Below are 21,461 nucleotides of genomic sequence, written 5' to 3'. Positions count from 1 at the left end.
TACCAAGGAATCTTTTCCTGGATGCCTTTGATTGGACATTTCTATTGACTTATTCTAATTGGGACATTTGCTCGACCTTAGAATTGTAAACTAGCAACTTTTTAAAGTCCCCTTTCTAAAAGCCACTTCATTTCTGGTATATTGCATTCCGGCAGCTAGCCACTAGAACACTCCTTAAAGGCAACCAATCTTCATTTAAAATATTTCTCCCCCAGAGTGCCAAACACAGTACCAGACATCCAAAGGCCAGATGACTGAACTAATTATGACTCAGTTCACCTCCATCAATGGCTGACAAAATTTATGTATTAAATTAGAGGGAAAAAAGTTTTGTCAATGTTACAAACACCAAAGGTGAATAATCTAAAAGAGTTTCTGAATTAAAAGGATAAAAGTCCTGGCTAGACATGAAAACGCCAGTTCAAAATAACTATAACCTTATGAAATGTTTGAATCCCATATAAAATGAAAAGGGAAGGAAGTTACTCGACTTACTTTTTACTTCATGGCAAAAAGAATGGTTCTAGCACAGTCACTCAGAAAGTAAAAAAATGATTCAGCTTCCCATGGAAGAATCCTCTCATCCCTCCAAGTAACACCACTTTACAGTCATGCCTTCCAGAAAATATACAAGTGTACTCTGCTCTTTTCATTAATTATCCAAAAGACAAAACAAAGGAAAAAAGAAAAATTCCTCATGAAAAAAACCTACCTTTCAACACATTATTGCCAGGTCAGTTTGGCATTCATTCATCTCCAAAAAAATAAACCTCATTCTGTTCATTCACAGACTATTTGGAGCTCTGTGTGTTGATAATTTTTTTTTGTTTTTTCGCATGGGCAGGCACCGGGAATTAAACCCGGGTCTCTGGCATGGCAGGCGAGAACTCTGCCACAGCGCCACCATTGCCCACCCTGTGTGTTGGTGATTTTATTCAACCAGACAAGATATTTTTATGTTCTGAAAAATGTTAAGGAAGTAAAACATAACTCTGTTTATATGGGATTAAAGTATGAAAATGTGTTGTGGAAGGATGTTATCATTAATATATTTATTTATATTATTTTTATTTATATTATATTTATTTATATATTTATAATATATTTAAAGATGGAGAAAATGACCCTTTATATCAATACATGCAAGCAGAGATGTCTCATACAGTAAGCATCAAAGGAAGTGGAAGGAAGACTGAATGACAATTATTCTATTTATCTAGCACAGGGATTAAAGGGATGAACTCTGGAATCACAGTGCCATGGGCAAGTTACTTAACTCTTCCATTCCTGTAAATGGAGTTTAAAAATAATAAAGACAAATAGTTAAAACAAAAAGGTTGTTGCGAGAAATAAATTAATTAATATATGCAAAGCATTTAGTATAGTGCAGGTGGTATAAGTATCATATAAGTAGTAGTCCTGCTATTATCTTATTTTCAATACATTTTTGCCTTGTTAAAAAGAGGAGGTATTCAGCCTACAAATGTGTATATAAAATAAAACCCAGTAACTAAGGTAAATTCTGACTCATGTTAGATTTGAAAAAATAAATGGCTTTCCTCTGGATATATTTGTTATCCTGGATGAGAACAGAGAGAGAGAAAGTCAAGTTCTCTGGTATTCTCTAATAATTACAGGAGATAGGGAGTGTCCCCAGAAATGAAGACTAAAAGAGCTAAGGCGCATCTGAATGCCGAGCTGTTTTATGGAGAAGTTGTTCTTTATAAAAAGACCAAGATAGGACTGGAAACACAGATCAAGGAGTTAGACTTATAAAAAAAAGAAAAAGCCTCTTTAATGAGGCAAAAGGGAAAGAAGGAAGAAAAGAGATATTTATAGATTTTTTTCTGGCTAATCCTCAAGTGCCTAATTTGGGTTGAACTTGAACAACCACGGGCTGAAATACCAGTACCCATTGTACAGAGCATTTGGATCTAGGAGGAGACTCTGGTAGAGAAGTCTAGCACCATTACTACCTTCTTTAGCCTCTTGTCATACCTCTGCTTGCAAGACTCTTCTATTGTAGTTCTGCAAGTCAACTTACTCTGCTCAGACTAGATTTCATACCTGGCTGCCTCCCTGATGTTGATCCTGCCCTCCTGTTCTTCTTCTACGCAAAACCTGTTAAGCTTTTAAAGCCCCCTTTCAAATGCTATCAAATCCATGAGGCCTCCACCAAACACCTCAGTCAAAACAACAACAACAACAAAAAAAATGGTCTGTACTTCCTCTGACTCTATTAGGGCTCTGTTAACACTCACACTACACTGAAAGCATCCACTGATTAGCCTAGTTATTTGGGGGCCTGTTTTACAGGTCTCCTGGAGCAAGATGTCTCTTATTTCTTTGGGTTTCTTACAGGTTCTTGTCCTTCATGTTTAACAAATGGTGCCTATGTGAATATATAAATACCCACCTCTTTGTCTACAGAAGATCTTTCAGGCAACTCATTCTCAGAAGTAGATCAGACTGGTGCACGCAATCTAGATTCAGAGGCTCCTTTATTTATAAATTTATATAAACCATGGACATTTTATACAAAGATACATGCTACAGAAAAAGAACATCTACTCTGCCTGCTACAAACAAATGGCATTAATTAGCTGGATCTTATCAATAAGCAGAACTTATTAAAAATTAATCAGTAAATAAAAGAACCTCTATGCCTACCCTGAATGCTTTTTTAAATATAAATAGCACCCGGTTCGGTTCCCGGTGCCTGCCCATGTAAAAAAAAAAACACACACACACACACACACACACACACATATAGCAAATTGAATGCTTTCTACAGGATCATTCATTCTGGAGATTTTTCTGACCAAATATATACTGATTTTCAGATTACTATTCATTATTTGTTCAAAATTAACGAATCAATATCCTAAAACCTTTTTTTTCTGTTTCTTTTTTTACTTAGTGCAGATGTCTCTGGAATGAATGTGGATGTTTTTAATACAAACCTTCAAAAAAGAAAACCACTGCTCCCAGTGAAAATTTTAAATAAATACACTCTCCACAAAATGGCCAATTATTCAAAATCAAGTTTCATGAAAGTCCTTTGGCAATTTGTCCAAAGATAAATGTGTGTGTAATGCTTCAGAAGACTACACCGTCTTGACTGGCTGTTTGCTATGTCAAGGACAGCACATCTAGCAAGTCAGGTACAGGTTAAGTAACACTAGGGAGCAGATATTACCAGGGCCACCCTGAGCTCCAGCACAGCACTAAGAAGGACACACAGGCCTGTGCTCTGTTCCTCCAACTTGCCACCTGTAAGACCATTATTAATAACTCTTTATTACCACTATGTTAATATAAGACCACATTTAAGTGCTGACACAAGAGCACAGCATTATTTAACATGGCTTATTGTTATGATCTTTCTTTCAAACAAAGTGGAGTTTTTCTGGGTCTGAATTTAATGGTTTTAGGTCTCCAACGCTCATGTTGATAAATCAGAAAACACTTTTGATTTGTTCTATTTCACTACAGAGGCAATTATCCAAATTGCCTATTATGTCTATACAGATAGAAAGACGCACCACCCTTCTTAGTGCAATCCTAAATACTTTTATCAATGGGTTATCTGAAGAGCTTCCTCTTCTCCATCTGATTTTTAGCTGTAACTCTTGCCATACCGATGAAATCAGGTTTTTTCCCTTAACTGACAAAACGTAAAGCTTCAAATATATTTGTGAAGCAAACAGGATTTTAAAAGAAAGGAACTCCTTAAGATTATCAGTGTCCTGAAATATGGATATTAATAAATTGATGAAGTAAATATACTCATACAGAATTCTCTGAAGTAATACCCAAAACAAAATGTTGGCTAGCTAGAGCTCAGTCTTACATTAGTTCTGTGTTTCTTTTCCTTTCAAGTCACTCAGCATACACCAAACATTACAAGTACCTACTATGTGTGAGACAATGAGACAGGCGTTCATAAAAACATGGTGAAAGCAGAATTGCTAGGAGGTAGCAGGGATACCAGTGCAGCACTGAGCAGGACACAGGAAATATATCATGATTTCATGGTGGGGGGAAGAGGAAGACAACAACAATAGGGGCAATTCTGTCTGAGAGAATGAAGAAGGCATCACAAGACAGATGACATCTGAGAAGAGTCTTAAAGAATGAACGAGTGCCCATGCAGCCTTTCGGATGCTAGCCCTCTGGATGCATTTCAGGCAGAGAATACCGATGAACATTTACAATGAAGGATTTTAATGGATAAAGGTAAGTCTGGTATGGCTGGCAGCTAGACAGCAGGACGGAACAGCATAGCTGATGGCACCTACACATAATCTCAAGAGCCAAATTGTAAAGTCCATGTATGACACAAAACAAAACTTAAAAACTAGGGATTCAGGGATGAGCCTGGCCCTGGCACCATGGGATTAACAAGGCCATTTTGACCAAAAGCAAGAAAAGAAGTGCAACAAATAAAGCATCAGTGGCTGAGAGAGTTCAATAGAGTTGAGAGGCTACTCTGGAGGTCACTCTTATATAAGCTTCAGTTAGACCCTCCTACCTACCATACATTGCCAAATCTCAACCAAAACCATTCCTGCCAATCCTAAAGAACATCTAGTGCATTATGTAAGATTCTACAAAGGCCCCATGCACTAGGGAAACTTTCTTAAAACCTACAATCTCCAGATGTGTCCCTGGATCAGTTAAATCTTGAAATGCAGAGGGGCCAGCCTCTCCAGAACATCAACTAATTCCATTTCCCTATCCCATATTATCAACAGCCCCTTCCAACATGAAAAAGTTAGAATGGGCATAGCCCAAATATCCCTAAAGAATGGGAGAAAGAGATTAAAGGTGATGGTGGAGTTATACAGAGAAGGTCAGGTTTAACAAACAGGTATGATTGCTGAATCATTATATTGATATTTCCTTTAGCCTCCAGTATCTCAGAGCAGCTAAAAATAAAAACCTAAAATTAAGGAACTGTAACCCATACCAAATCTGAAATCTATTCTACAACTAATTGTTGCGATGTACTTTGAAATTTATTGCTTTTTGTATATATGCATTTGTACATTACAAAAAAGAAAACATAAGGAGAAGTGTAACAGAGAAGGTAAGATTTAACAAATGAGCATGAGCAATATATCAATATATTGGTATTTCTTTTGGTCTCCAGTGTCTTGGAGCAACTAGAAGAAAAAACGAAAAATCATGGAACTGTAACCTATACCAAACTTTAAAATCTGTTCTATAACTACTTGTTAAAATGTACCTGGAAATTTATTGCTTTTTTGTACATATGTTATATTTCACAATTTAAAAAAGTTACAGAAAAAAAAAACTAGGGAGATACTTGATTTACTTTCAGCTTTTTGAGGAACCACCAAACTGCCTTCCACAGTGGTTGTACCATTTGACATTCCCACCAACAGTGGATAAGTGTGCCTCTTTCTCCGCATCCTCTCCAGCACTTGTCATTTTCTGTTTTGTTGATAATGGCCATTCTGGTGGGTGTGAGATGATATCTCATTGTGGTTTTGATTTGCATTTCTCTAATGGCCAGGGACATTGAGCATCTCTTCATGTGCCTTTTGGCCATTTGTATTTCCTCTTCTGATAGGTGTCTGTTCAAGTCTTTTTCCCATTTTGTAATTGGGTTGGCTGTCTTTTTGTTGTTGAGTTGGACAATCTCTTTATAAATTCTGGATACTAGACCTTTATCTGATATGTCATTTCCAAATATTGTCTTCCATTGTGTAGGCTGTCTTTCTACTTTCTTGATGAAGTTCTTTGATGCACAAACGTGTTTAATTTTGAGGAGCTGCAAATAACTTTTAAGAACTGTGTCAATTTTAGTCTAGTATTAAAGATGAATATCACAATTATCTGAAGAGTATTAAAATATTCCTCCTGTTTCCAAGTGTATGTCTCTGTGAGTCTGAATTTTCTTCAGATACTCCAACCAAAGCATCAGTTTGAATGCAGAAGAGATACGAAAATGCAATAATTTTCTATTAAGCCAGAAATTAATTTAAAACAATGCCAATTCCTCTAATTCTGTGTTTGTATTGGAAAAGTTGTTCCTTATAATAAAGAGGCACATTAAGAACTGTGGCCACACAGCTACAGGAAGGAAGTTTAAAAGCATGCTAGAAGATTTCCTCTAATTTTCTCCTCCTGACAAAGGTGCATTCTCTCAAATCGATTACTCCTGGTGGTCAACAGAACACATGTGCATTTATTTTGTGGAGGGGGGGAGCTACAGCTCCTTTAAAAGCTATCTTGTTCAAATTTAAAATCAATGACATGCATTTGTTTTAATTACTGTTTATTAAAAATTCAGGTTTTAGTAAAAAAGAAAAACAACGTGCATTTGCCTTTATTGCCCATATCTTGTATTTGCCTTTGTTTAATTTCAACAACTTTAAGAAGTCTTGTATGGTATCCTGAAATTTTTACCTCTTTCCTTTTACCCAAATAATGAGAAATTGCACTTGTATTCAAATATATAAATAATTTTTTAATAAAAATATTGCATGATTCTATAGATAAAGTGAATTTCAACCTTGGTTCTACCAATTGAAAATTGGTGACAGTTCTGTTTAAAGTCTATTTTAATTGACAAGGAAAGAATTTGCCAAAGGAACATTTGTTTTGTGCAAATGGATACCAATATTTAAAGTCCTGTCCATGAATTAAAGATGGCCCAGCAGTGCCTCCAATGAGCAACAGCTGTTGAAGTTTCCTCTGAGTAATTGTGTATGTCTGGGAGCACTGCTTTTTAAAATATTTCACAATTCCTATTATTCACTCATTAGATTTGTGTAGTCATCTCCTCTCCCTGTGATTAGCTCAGTTTGTCACATGATAAATGCTGTTCAGAGAGAGAAGCCATTGAGCTCTTTCTTCTCTTCTCCTATCCCCAACTTCCTCACTCATTGCTAGAGTGATAAACTACAAAAACTTAGAGGAACAACTGCTAGAAAAATTAGACAATGCAGATCTTCTCACAGCAGTTGCCAATTTCATGCCTTTAGAGCTTGGTCAGTTGCAGATGCGAAAGGAGACCTGATGTTTAGTTATCCTTATGCTCCCACAATAAAGCTCTTCTTCATCTTCCCTTTCCATTTTCCTACCTCCCTCTTTCTTGCTCCAAGCTACCACTAACGAACCTTGAAGGGGAAGAATGATCAAGGCAACTTTCCACATGTGATATCTCAGGGCACCTTCACACTTGTTCTCTATAGATGGCTGGTATTAGATAGCCCATGGGGTAAGTTCAAGTTTAAAAACAGCAAGACTGATTCAGAGGCCATATTCGTAAAAGGGTATGCATGCATTATTTTGTTATTTAGCCCTCATTCCTCCAAAGAGCCATGCAAGAAACAGACATATGGTAATAAGGTTCTCATCAGGAATCCAAACAAAGATAAGAAAATTTGGCATAATGAGTTTGTTCCCCACCTCCAAGGACAAGTGAAAAACACAGTGGGTCTCAGAGACAAAGTCAAAGTGGATATTATATTGTCATAATGACACTAAGTAGTAGAAGCTAATCTGATGATGTATTTATTCATCACTGCCAGCATCTCTTAAGAACCTCCAGTGAGATGTGGCCTCTCTCTCCAAACCCACCTTTGCAAGTAAAATCATTGTCCTCCCCACTATATGGGACAAGACATCCAGGGTGAAAGTCTCCCTGGCGGTGTGGGAGATGAGTCTGGCCCTGGCACCGTGGAATCAACAATGCCATTCTGACCAAAAGGGGGAAAAGAAGTAGAGCGGATAAGGTATCTGTGGCTGACAGAGTTCAAATAGAGCCGAGAGGCTATTCTGAAGGTCACTCTTTATGCATGCTTCAGTTAGACATTGCTACCTACCATAACTTGCCCAATTTCAACCAAAACCATTCCTGCCAATCTTAAAGAACACCTAGGGCATTACACAAGATTCTACCGAGGGTCCATGCACTAGGGTAACTTCCAGAAACCTACATCCTTCAGATGGGTCCCTGAATCAGATAAGTCTTGAAATGCAGAGAGGTCAGCCTCTCTGGAACATTAACTAGTTCCATCCCCTTATCCCATATTGACAGCCCCTTCCAACATGAAAAAGTTAGAATGGGCACAGCCCAAATATCCCTAAAGAATGGGAGAAAGATCAAAGGTGACAGTGGTGTTATACAGAAAAGGTAGTGTTCAACAAATGAGTATGACTGCTGAATCATTATACTGATATTTCTTTTAGTCTCTAGTATGTTAGAGCAGCTTGAAGTAAAAACCTAAAATTATGGAATTGTAACCCATATCAAATATGAAATCTGTTCTACAACTAATTATTGCAATGTGCTTTGAAATTTATTGCCTCTTTGTATATGTTATTTTCCACAAAAAAGAAAAAGTATATTTCTTATAGCCTCCAGTGTTTTGGAGCAGCTAGAAGGAAAAAGTCTGAAATAGTGGAATGGTAACCCATGAATTCTGATATCTGTTCTATTACTACTTGTTGAAATGTACTTAGAAAATCATTGCTTTTTCTTTCTTTTCTTTGTATGTATGTTATATTTAACAATAAAAAACGTTTAAAAAATGTTGATAGGGGAAAAAAAAGAAAAAACCTCCAGTGGCTTCATAGAAACCTGGAGGGGTGGGGTGGGGATGGAGATAGGGATGGATGGGGATAGGGTGGGTACAAATGACAAACTTTTTCTTGAAAAGCAAACCTAAGAGCACCTAATACTTTATACCAGTCTTGAAACAGTATTCTTCCCACAGCGTTCAGGTATTACTTCTGATGGGTTCAGCTTCACTATTAAGAAAGCCAGGATACTTAAATCATTTTCCTGACTCAAGGAGGAAAGCAGAGTCTCAAATAAGGAGAAAAACAATCAACTGAGCTAGATGAGAAGCAGACACAGCACCAGGTTTCAGCACTAATGAAGGAGGAGGGCCAGAGCTCTGTTTTCCTCCTTTAAATCATCCTATTATGAAACCTAATGACTCCTAGGAGGGAACACAGCCTATCATACTGTGTATGATGTAACAGAGACAAGGAACTGTTTCATGGCAAAACAATCATGACACAAGCATCACTTTCTGGAATTGTAATGAAAAGACCAACTCCCTGTTTTAAGGCAGGAAACGGGAAAATCCTTCGAGAGAATCACTACAGCAGAATTCCATGTAATGGCTGACATATAATGCTGCCAAAGGTTAACAGGGGAAGCACAGTGGTGCAGACAGTTCCCATGAACAAGGTGTCAACCACTGATCCAGGGCTTTGTCTCTCCCAACATAGCTATCTGAGGGCACGGAAGGTATCCTACTATTTTATCTATCAAGGAACTCCTAGTTTCTATCAGAATGGCCAGCACACAAAAGAGGAGGAGCCTGCAGACTAATGGTTTAAGTTTGGAAATGCACAACTGTGACATCTCCTTGAGGAAGGAAATACACTCCAACAGCATAACTGACTGTTGGAATCTTTGTTAAAAGTGCTTAAGGTAAGGGGACCATGCATGTATATATACATGCTCACTCCAGGCTTTCCCTGCTAACGAGTCAGTCTGTGGATTCCTATAGTTCCTGGCCTCATAGGGGCAGAATGAGAGGGAAAAACCGTTGAGCCTCTTAAAATGAATGTCTTGTTGCCCACAAAGTGAAGACTACACATTGCACAGGCTCTGGTACGTCTTGTCAGGCATCCCTCTCTCACCTGGCCCAGATGCTAGTTCAATCACAAGAGGCTTATAGTTGATGCAGTGCCTGGGGTTTTTCTTCAGCCATCTCTGCCTGTGTAGCCCAGACTGACAAGGAGAGGCCTGATCCCAACCCACTCTTCCCCAGGCTGCTTCTGTCTAGAAGGAGCTTTGTTTGTAGCTGATTCAATGGGAAAAGCAAATACAAGAAAATTTTAAGTTGCAAAATAAGGAGAAAAGAAGCAAAGAAATAAATTAATGATGACAGAAATAAAACTGATCATAAGAACCTTTTCCATAAGCTATTATTTTCACGGATACATAAAGAAAGATTACTTGAAAGGTCATCTGTGGTGGTTGGGAGCTAGGTATCCCAGAAAAACAGGTTCTTAAACTTAATCCACTCCTGTGGGTGTGAGCCCATTTTAAGTAGGAACTTTTGATGAAATTACTTCAATTAAGGTGTGGCCAGCCCAATCAGGATGGGTCTTAATCCTATTATTCCAGCTCTTTATAAGCAGAATGAAATTCAGAGAAAAAGTCACAGAGAAAGCAACCAGAAGTTGAACATTGAAGGAACCTGGAACATAACAGAGAGGTCAGGAGGGGCCACCATGTTACACAAGAGTCCAGGACCAAGCATCACCCATAGCTAACTCCAGAATACCACTCTCTGTGAAAAAAACATCATCTTGATGATGCCTTGATTTGGACCTCTCTTAGTCTCAAAACAGTGAGATAATTCCCAATAAATTCCCACTGTGCAAGCCATCCCAGTGCGTGATATTTGCTTAAGCAGCCAAAGAAATGAAAATAGCATCCTACAACTCTACTTTTCCCAGGGTTAGCAGAATATATCCCTAGTAAAGGAGAGAGCAAGCAGAAGGTTCCTCCCTTTTCCATGTCATCTGTCCACTGTTCACTGTCACACTTCCATAAAACATCAGTAAATAAACATGTATTCCAGAACGACTCATGCAGGCTTGTTTGGAACCAAAGACACCCTTGTCTTGGTTGGTAACAATTTTCATTAAATATCAGAAAGAGTAACAGAACAAGCACAGAGGCAAAAATAATGATGCCATGTTTTGGAAAGGAGAAGGGAACAAAAGACTGGGAATCTCAAATCTATCCAGACTACCCTAACACCATAATCTGGATACAGTCAACCACATGCCTCCAAGAATCTATATCAGATAGAAATTTGCTAAAAGCAAGTGCTGCAGAATCACCAGTGAAGCAGATACACATATCAACCACAGCAGGAGTAAGGCTACATACTCAGTTGTATCCTTCCCATAATTTCAATCAAAAGATTTAATGATATAGAGGAGGATCACCGAGCAATAAAGAAGGTCGTACTTAAGGATTTCCACAGTGGAATAAGCACAGTATTGGGAATCAGTAGAAACACTGGAGAGATTCCCACTGCCCCCTTCCTTACTCCTGTGTGACACTGAGAAGCTCAGTGCAGTGAGATGAAGTCATCTCTACAGTGGAGGTGGGCAAGAACAGAAAGGCTGGGCCACAGCAAGGCTCTAAGGTTCAGAGCCCCAGGCCCAGCTCTAACACTAACTAGCTGGACAAACAGGCCCTTTGTGCCCCTCTGGCTCTCTGGGGTTCATGTTCCTTCCCTGCAATTAAAGGGTTTAGAATGTGTAATCAGTAAAATTTCTCCCTATATTAAGATTTTATAATGAGAAACAATTATTTTGGTAAGATTTTGGGTTTCTGTAGTTACATAATCTGGGATATAAACAGAAGAACCTTTAAATGGTTCTATTACATATCTTATGATCCCATGCTCTCCATTTTTGCAACAGAAAGGGACACCAGCTCAAGTAGGTTTTTCTATTGATGTATCTTTCTTCAAAGAGATTCCAGGCAATAAAGTAATTCAGAATTTTCAATACTTATTCCTGGTCTCCAACATTTTTACTGCCTCAGCAAAGTGTCTGACCAAAAATTGCCCAGATATCTAATTGCCACTCCCAAGGCACCTAACATATTTTCTGTAGTAAAAGAAATACATACAGCAGCACACATGTGTTTCATATCTCACATATATGAAAGCTCAAAGTAAAAATTATACGTTCATTGCTTGACTGTTTTCCACAATATCCACTTTGGAAAGCTACACACTTATTCCAATTATAGTTATATCAAACTGTTTCATAAATCATCTTCTACAACTATCATCAGTAGGAAAACAGGAACCACATATGAAAAATCTGTTTCATTATTATGCCTCAGTTCAACATCCTACTCCAGTCCCAGAACAACCTGGATTGCAAAAATTTTGAAATCCATACATCAAGCCTGATGGCTCAGCCAAGATGGAGTATAACTACAGATGAGGAAGCACAGCCCAATAAATATTTTGGCTTACTCTGACTTCTGGGTAAAATCCTGGGTTAAACTCAGGATTTTAAATGTGCTCATGGGGGAGCAGTCTCTGTCCTAAATTTTATGGAAGGTGTTTTCATCACCAGCTAACTTTCCTTGGAAGACTTCATATGTGGAACTAGAGTAAATACTTAAGACAATGTCACAACAATCCCTTTGGATAACAAGTAATGAAAAGGTTTTTGGGTTCTCAGAACAGAGGCAAAATGTCTAAATCTCTGTATCACATGAAAGAGGCAAAGAGGAAAAAGCAGATTATACAGGCGGAATGAAAATATTTAAAAAGAAGTACTATTCTTTTTAACTCCCAAGGGGTTCACATATTACTGTATACTTCCATTCTTCCTACCCCTCTTGGTGAATGTTACTTTTCTCAATTTCCTAGGGGGGATTTTTTTTTTTTTAACCTGGATTAACTCCAGGTCAGTTACTTTGCAAATCAGGGTGTTTCTGGCAAATCTTAAAATAATTCAATGATCTCTGAAGGGTCCAGCATTCTGTAAAAGCTAAAAGAGAATTTTCAGATTGGAAAGCATATCAAAGGCACCCTGAACCTGTCCTTAGTCTTTCCAGTGGAATATTTATACCACATGTGTTAGAATGTGGTTATTACCAAGGAAACACCACTACAATTCAGACAAGCACTTCTCAGGAAGGGTTAATCTGTTTGTGAACTCCTATACAACATTAATAGTAGCATATGGCATGTCTCACATGTAGCAACCATATACTGTGATTTTTTTTTCTGTTCATGTTTCCTTCTTTATTTAACTAGATTCTAAGTATACTGAAGGCAGAGACAAATCTAAACTTTTAAATATCCTAGATACCTGACACAAGTACCTTAGCCAGGAAAAGGCATTTATTTAATGTTTACTAAATGAATAAGTGAATGAAATCAAAGTGACAAACTACGTAATAAAATTTATCAGCCTAAGATGCCAAAAGTATCAGTACTCCTGAAATTTTCTCTGGATAAAGTGTGCCAGCAAGAAATCACTAAGAATTCTCTTAAAATATACTACCAGAAACTAACACAAGAAATCTACAGCTCCCCAAATTACATGTATGGTACTGAGAAAAACCTAAACCTTTCTTAACAAATCAAAGCACATTTTCTTTCCGTTTTTCTATTCTACAATTTCTTTTAAAAGGCAAAACCAAGTAGCTCTAACTCATGTTTATGTCAGTTAGCCAAGGATCCAAACCTAGGATCAGAAGCCATATGATCATCTTTCTAAGAGATTCCCTTACAAGTCTGTTCAGAGAATTAATGGTTAAAATCAAGTAGATGATCTGTGCTTCTGATGCAGAATGCTTTTATTGTCACCCCCAACAACCAACAACAAAAAACAATCAGCTTAAAATGAAACCTGAAAGGCCAGTTGAGGCAAACAGTACAAAACAATACACCATTCCTTACAAACTTTCCTTAGAAGCCCAGAGAGAAGAATTCAGCATCAACTTTGAGGAGACATGAATTTGTAAGTAACCTTATGTATTACTATATTTTAACACTTACTGGACTATACTTACTGGTTTAATAATTATCTCCTCCCATTGGAATATGAGCCTTTGAATATAAAGGCTGGCCTATTCTCTTTCAGAATAGTTTAACGCCTACCACAGAGCTCCAAGAACGTTTACTAAATCAAGTACTGAATACACTTGTATACCCTTAAAGTAAACATAAAGTAACACGCTAATTTAAATGAGTATCACCACTATCTTGACATAATTGGTAATTTCTCCCCAAGACCATATGAACCATCACTTATCTAAAATCATTTATCTGCAGAGTCTTAAGAGTGGGTTTGAGATTTCTGAGCTATAGTTTAAAATAAATTAGAATTATCCCTATCACTTATGAAATACCTATTACATGCCAGGTACCATACTAGCTGACACACTAACATACAAATGTTGGTTCAAATAACCCTTGAAGTAGGCAATATCCCAAACTGACAGATGAGGAAACTACCCCAAAGAGGTTAAGTACGTGGATCAAGGTCACTCAACAAATGGCAGAACTGGGATTAAAATCTTAATTTATTGAGCTCCATAATCTTTCCATTATGCTTGGCTATTATCCTTGGCTCTCAATATAATGAGATTCAGCTGAACAAAAGATAAAGAAAGTGATTGTTTTAGGAACCACCATATGCCACCTGTTACTTAAATATGTGAAAAGGATATTGGAACCTGAAGTTATAAAATTGTTATTAATGTTATTATCATTAATAATAAGAATACTAGTAATGCCAAACCATACTTACTATGTGCCAAGCACTGATATAAAACACTTGATGTAAATCAACTCACTGAAGGAAAACTGAAGACAAAAAGAAAAAGCCCTGAAACCAGGAGAGTATGTAAAAGGAGTAATATTCATTGTTTATAATAGGAGTAATGTTAAATATTAAATTGTTAATTAGTATTGAAACTACAGCAATACTTAATAACCAATCACAAACCAGAAAATGCTGATAAATGATCAATGGAAATTAACCACATTATGTATAAATTAATGCTCTGGTCTCCTAAACTGTTAAACATTTTCAACCCAGTGAAGCAATATCAGTTAAGACCCACTTGTAAGCACTTGTAGCATGTAACCTATACATGTGCTTTCTCTGAAAATACATGCAAATACTAACCTTAATATTGCCTAATTTCTCTAGGAACCACGATTTTAAACATTAGAGACCTCAAAAGTAACAGCTTATTATTTATAGCAGAATGTGTCAAGTAGGTTAAGGAAAGAAAATTCAACCCTCAATTTGATTGGTGGTTATCAGATCCCAGAATAAAGAAAAGAAGAACCCAACTGTAGCTTTCTTTCTCTTTCTCCTGACAGAGATCCCTATACGCTGACAGTTACATACGTTTATTAGAAGGTTACAAAACAGAAGACCCCTCCCTCCCCATAAGAATTTTAAATGGGCTTTTTATATTTACTAGAAAACAGCCTCAAATTCATTACTGTTCTAGGTTTTCAAGTCAGTAATAGAGCATAAGAAACATGGATTCTTTCTGTTTCACCATGTGGAAGGGGATGAATCCAGGAAGCAAAGTCTGACCTACTACTCCCAAGGCCAACACAGACTGGGCATGCATCAGAAAGATGGGATTAAATAATATTAAACAAGTGCCATTCCACCCAAAACTACAATCACAAGTTCAATTAATACTTTTTAGATTGCAAATAAAAAATCCAGATGGTTAAGGCTATAAGATGAGTTGAGTTAGGCTCTAGGGAGTCTAAGTCTTTAAAAAAGATAGCTCAGGAGAGATCCAGAACTGGAACTTCTGCCTTCCAACTTGGTAGCTATTAAGTTGACTAGCTAGAAGTTTCACCACAAAACAAACAAAAATCAAAAGGAGCATATTTCATGACACATGAACATTATACGAAATTCAAATTTCAGTGTCCATAAATAGTGTTTCAGACCCAAAAATCTTCAAGAACTGAAAATCTCATTGACATATGCTGTTTCCAACTACAGAAGAGTACAGAAGATGGAGGCAGATAAAGAATAAGGCACAGAGATCCCTTCAACAAGACAATTCCCATAGTTTTAATGCTCCTTAAAAGTCTGGCAGTCACAGCCCAGGATAAGAAAGCGTCAAGGAGGAACACACCCCATTGTTTAGGTCCTATGTTAGGAATCAAACTGCAAGCTCTCCCTTCTAGCTGGGTCTAACCTTGAGTTGACTTTTATCTGTAAACAGAGACATCTTGACCAACCAGAAGAATATCAGCTGTCTCAACTCCAAAAGTTAGAGGACAAATGAGTAAAAGGGAAAATTGACTGCAAGAGGAGGGACTTTAAATAATTTTTTTTCTTCCTAATGGTAGACAAGATACATTTAGGATATTTCCTCAGAAAGCGAAGGGTCTAGAGCTAAGCACCAGACTGTTGGATTCAACGGAGGCATTTGAATTCAAGGATGTGAGTTTTTTTCCTTCCCTTTTTAGGGGCTTCTGGAAACAAAGACACATGTACCCATTCAGGGTGTGTTCTTCTCCCCCCCAGGGGCAAAAGCAACATTTGTCTGAATAATGCCTGCTATACAAGTAGCCACCCAGGCATTAGTCATGAATATTATCTGTAATAAGAGGCAGTTAGAACAGTTAACACCTTCCCACCACAGTACTCTAATAAAATGAAGCTTGTTTATCACAGTTCATACACTTGAAATTATTCTGTTTACCTGCTGTAGTATCTTTAAGGGGGAAAAAAAAAAAGCAGTTAGCCCTCTGAAAAGCAAAAATAGTGCTCTTTTTTCCACTAGCCAAGAAAACTGACTTTCTGAGGGGCAGCAGTATTTAGCCCAGTAACCTAAATTTAAGTTTACTAAAGATTTTCCTTTGGCCAGGAGGGACTCTAACACTTAGGGAACTATTTCTCTCAACAAGTTTAAATTCTTCTGTTTCAAAATTATTAGCTTTAAAGAAGAAAAAATAATCTCAGCACCCTGAAGGAGAAAGCATTTTTAAAAACCTACTGAAATATCAAACGCAGAACTACCATATGACCTAACAATTCCACCCACCGGTATCTGAAAATATATGTCCACAAAACCTTGTACACAAATGCTCAGAGCAGTATTTTTCACAGTGGCCAAAAAGTGGAAACAACCCAAATGTCTAACTAAATGTGGTATTATTCATACATGGAATATTTTTTGGCAATTAAAAGAAATGAAATGCTGATAAATGGTGCAATATGGATCAATCTAGAAAACATTATGCTAAGTCAAAGAAACCAGTCACAAAAGGACACATGTTATATGATTCTATTTATACAAAATGTCCAGAAATAGGCAAATCCATAGAGAAAGAAAGATTAGTGGCTGTAAGGAGCTTGGGGAGAAAGTGAAGGGATAGGGAGTGACTGTTAATGGGCATGGGGTTTTTTTGGGGAGATGAAAATGTTCCAAATCAGATCATGGTGATGGTGGCCCGACTGTGTAAATATATACAGAAACACTGAGTTGTACACTGCAATGGGTGGGTTTTATGGTATGTGAATTATATATTAATAAACCAATTATTATTTTTTAATAAAGCAATTATTTTTTAAAAACCCTAATGAATCTTTTAATTTCCATCACTAAAAACAACGTACTTCATATTTTAGATAGACTATATTGAGCTATAAATTAAAATCTCATTTTTTGCTATCAGTTTCAATACGAAGAAAAAAGCACTGGTTTAACAAGGGTTATTACATTTCCTTTATGTGGTGATTCTCATTCTGTGACTCTAAGCTTAATTAAAAAAAAGTCTTGGGTTCATAGGGAATTATTTTATTACAATTTCTAAGGGATTCACGTAGGAGAGCCCTTTATTAAACTGTGTGTGCCTGGTGCACACCACTTACGAAAGCTTCACTGCAACCCCATATCCACATTTATATAAAAATAACAGAGAAGGGGGGAAATATTACTGTGAAAACAGACAAACAAAATCAAAGCAGTAAATCAGATGAAGCAAGCTCAGAAAACTGAGCAAAACACATCTTGTGCTCCTTAAGACTTATTGGTGCCACTTACCATCTGGGTCTTCAGGCCTTGTTTCCTCTCAGGCGTAGCTGTGTGCCCTCCGGCCACCTCTTCAGAAACTGAATTCTCTATGGAATTACTCAGAAAGTCCACTTCACTGTCAGCCTTTGTGTCTGGCATTTCTGAAGAGAATAAGGGGATCAGAGGGTATATTTGAAAAATTGATTCACATGTCTTACTATTTATGCAACATGCTCCAGGTTTCATGTGTGTTGTTTCTGCTTTTGTTTTAAATAGAAAAGTATTCTTTTGCTTTCAGCCATTGGTGTCATTTCTGACCCTGGACTGGGTTATTTCTTTACCATACAGTTGTACGGTTTCCCTAACAGTAACCAAGAATCACGGTTTGGCCTTTGTATGAGTTTGGAGGTAAGGCAAGAAACAGTATTTGATATCTGACCATATATGAGTATGGTGTTGACTTGCATATGAAAAAGTAAATTCATAAGCTTTGAGGGAACAGACCAACAGCTGAAGCTAGGTAGTCCATCCTGTCCATCATCAAAAAAGGCAAGAGCATTTGTATGGGACAAAAAAGAAAAAGCCACTGAGAATGAGACAAAGCCTTCAGGACAGTCTGACTTTCTTTTAAAATTCAGTACATACTCTGATCTATCCATTACTAAACTTGATAAAATTAAGTGAACTATTCTAATCAGTCATTTTTTGTTTTAAGTTTTATATCTTCCTAAAGCAAAACATAATCCCAAACAGAAATTCTGTGTTCTTAAGATAATGTTTTTAGACATATTTTCTCTAGAATTATATAGTTTTCTTCTTGCAGGCCATGATGGACAGACCAAACAGCAGCGGTTTTGGTTTTTGTTACTATTTATCACATATGGTCAAGAAATACAGGACGGAAGTGATAAAATGATATCTGAGATAAATTTAGGCTTCTGACATTTCCTGAAAGAGGAATGATGATAATAGAACAGTCAAAATTCACCTTGATAATCCAAATACAGATGGCACTGCCATTTCAATTTCATTTGGAAATTTTTCTGTGGTCATTATTAACCTAGTCATGTCACAATTCTGCCAGAGAAAAATGTTCCCTATACCAAAGAGCAGAGAGGTTTTTGTCACCAAAGAAGAAATTTTAACAAAGGTTTTATCCTAGCAGCACATTGCTGACATTTATAAAGGCATACCTTAAATTTCAAAAAGTTCTATTCTTATAAATATTTATCAATTCTTCGTGGTCCTTACTATTATTATATAACATTTACCAGTAACTTAAAAATGGGTAAAGAAACTTCCTTGAATGAAGAAGCAACTTTTGTCTTATATTTCATAAAACGCGTTTAAAGTTAAAAAAAAAAAAAATCTGACTAGGCAATCCCCTTAGAATTATCCTTTGGCCAAAACATTTCTAAGTGAGCTGGGATAATTTTATTTTATTATTATTATTATTTTTGGTGTAGGATGCCGGTGGGGGGGGTGATTTTTATTTTATTTCAGGATGTAATATTTGGCCTAACTTGTTTCCCTATACACATCAGCTGAGTATCTGCATCTTGGCATGCAGCAACCATTTATAACGGTAAACAGTGACTACTGCAGCTGTGGGGGTGGGGGTTGCTGGCAACCTCTGCAGAACTAGCCTGGCCCAGTTGCATACCACCAACTTCCCAGAGTAGCATGACCGATGCCCTTGATGGGTGAAGGGCCACATCCCCTTCCTTCTAACCGGAAGTTTTTTTTTTTTCCAATTTCAATTTCAGTTTGTTTTTATCTAGCGCAGTATATAAAACCAGAAGTCAGTGTCATATAGATGTTAACTTCCAAATTCTCAGTTGAACCTATTTTTATTCTTAACAGAGTATGGTTGAATCCATGCATACATTACAAACTTCCTAGAAAATACCCTTTGGCTCTCAACCTCATACTCAGGTATTTTTTTCTCTAGAGCAAAGTGACTAGGGACTTCTCCCAACCCTGGATATTTTTCTGAAGAAATCACTGATTTCTTCATCACTGACTGCTTCCGCCTGTAGTTTGAGACTATGAGCACACCAAGCATATATGCCTCATTCTGGTAGCAGAATAAGTAATTTGCCCATATACAGACACCTACCCAAAACCCAGAGATATTGTTCCAATTGCACATATCTTGTTTTCTTTGCTAAAACTTTAAAAATCATTTCTTGGCATTTTACTACATTTACGAAATATTAAAAAATCAAGGTCTGAAATTCTCCCTTTCATCTTAAAGTATCACAGACACAAACTCCACATAGTTCATTCACACTTGTTTAAGTTAAATTCTGACCACAGAGCCTGAGAAGGAAATATTTCCAGGCCACATGGCAAAAGACCAGCACCCAAATGAAAAGATTATAGCTAGGCATCAGTTTACAGCCACTCCCATTCTTCTGAAATGTCAACCTGCCAGGATCCCCCAAATAGACTTGTTGTTGAGCCTTATTTTTAAAAAGACACTTTAGCATATAGTTCTGAGATAGCAAGCAACACATTTCTGCCACTTACAATATAAAACATTGCTCAAAACTAAATACTTAAAGTCATCAAAAACCTATGGTTCCTGAAATCAACTGGAAAAAAAAGAACATAAATGGCTAAAAACCCTTTTTTGGGGAAAATGACCACTGGCTTTAAATTACTGTGCTTCCTAGGAGACTTTGCATAACCACATGACTTATTTTCTCGTTTGACTTGTTTCTCTCTATACCCCACCCACACACTCTTAAATACTATACTTAAAGGGATTTTCAAACATTGAAGAGAACAGCAAAAACATTCGAACAACAATAACAAAATAGGCCATTTCTTATGTATAAAAACCTAGGGACAGGCACGGAGATAGGTCCTCTCTCTGTATCTGGTACAAGGTGGTAGTATAAAAACGTCTAAATCAAACTGACCTTTTAAGACGTTGGGAGTCACCAAGTCCAACTCCAGTTTCAGCCTGAGCCTCAACCCCCAATAAGAAGTTTTAAAAAGACAGGTTCTTTTCACCGAGCAATAGCGATTTCTCTTTGCTCTCCCTGGACATGGTTGCCCATCGATGGAACAGGCTGCTGTGTGAACAATCTGCTCAGTGCAGCTGCTTCACTGAGATAAGCAGACACAAGGTCTGCCCTGTGACAGCGGCTCAGCAGACTGGGCTGGGGCGGAAACCCTGCATCCTATCCCCTGCACTGTGTAAGGTCCTGAGTTTCCAGACTGCTGCCCAAGAGCTAGAGGTTGGAGGTCTGCTCCTCAGGCAGGAAAAGAAGGGAGCTCCCTCTCCCTCTCCCTGGCCCCTGGTCCCCATCAATGACTTAATACTTCCATTTTGGATACTAGGGCTACCGGCTCAGAACGATACAGATGTTCACGAAACCACTCTGACTCTAAATTTGCTGAGAATACAGACTAAGATGACAGGGAAAGAAGGGAGTTTTAGGCTTGAAAATAAAATAGAAACACTGCAGAAACATCCTAACCACACTTAAAGCCATGTGAATAAGGACATCTGCTTAAGTCCTTTATCATTTTAGAGCATCTGCACTCTAGATATTGTTTTCCAAGTTTGGAAAGTTGCAACTGCTTCAGTATGACAGACAGAGCTTTTACAGGCTTAAGCAATCAAGCCAGGAGTCTACAATACAGGAAGCAAAATCTGTCCAACCCTCAGAGATGACGTGTCTCTTCTGATGGTGATGACTATTAACTTGGTAATCTACCAAATGAGGCCCATACTTCTATGGGTACAGAGGTATAGGTGCCTATATTTTACCAGCATAGCACAGATTTTTAAGGAATCTATTTCTCAAACTGTTAACTTTGTATTCTGCTTTGCCTA

General features: G+C 37.4%; 1 protein-coding gene across 11 annotated transcripts in view; it reads right to left on the bottom strand.

Annotated features, from left to right (window-relative positions):
* Window positions 1-21,461, bottom strand: part of AKAP13 (A-kinase anchoring protein 13) — a 387,549-nt gene that overhangs the window by 140,753 nt on the left and 225,335 nt on the right. For all 11 annotated transcript variants that reach the window (XM_077124122.1, XM_077124126.1, XM_077124125.1 and 8 more), the window contains one exon: window positions 17,642-17,772. In XM_077124122.1, the coding sequence (XP_076980237.1) occupies window positions 17,642-17,772 (131 nt within the window). The remainder of the gene's footprint in view (window positions 1-17,641; window positions 17,773-21,461) is intronic.

Source organism: Tamandua tetradactyla, chromosome 12 (assembly GCF_023851605.1).
Source record: "Tamandua tetradactyla isolate mTamTet1 chromosome 12, mTamTet1.pri, whole genome shotgun sequence".
NCBI lineage: Eukaryota > Metazoa > Chordata > Mammalia > Pilosa > Myrmecophagidae > Tamandua > Tamandua tetradactyla.
The sequence above is the reverse complement of the archived record's forward strand: the minus strand, read 5'-3'. Positions and strand labels throughout refer to the sequence as shown.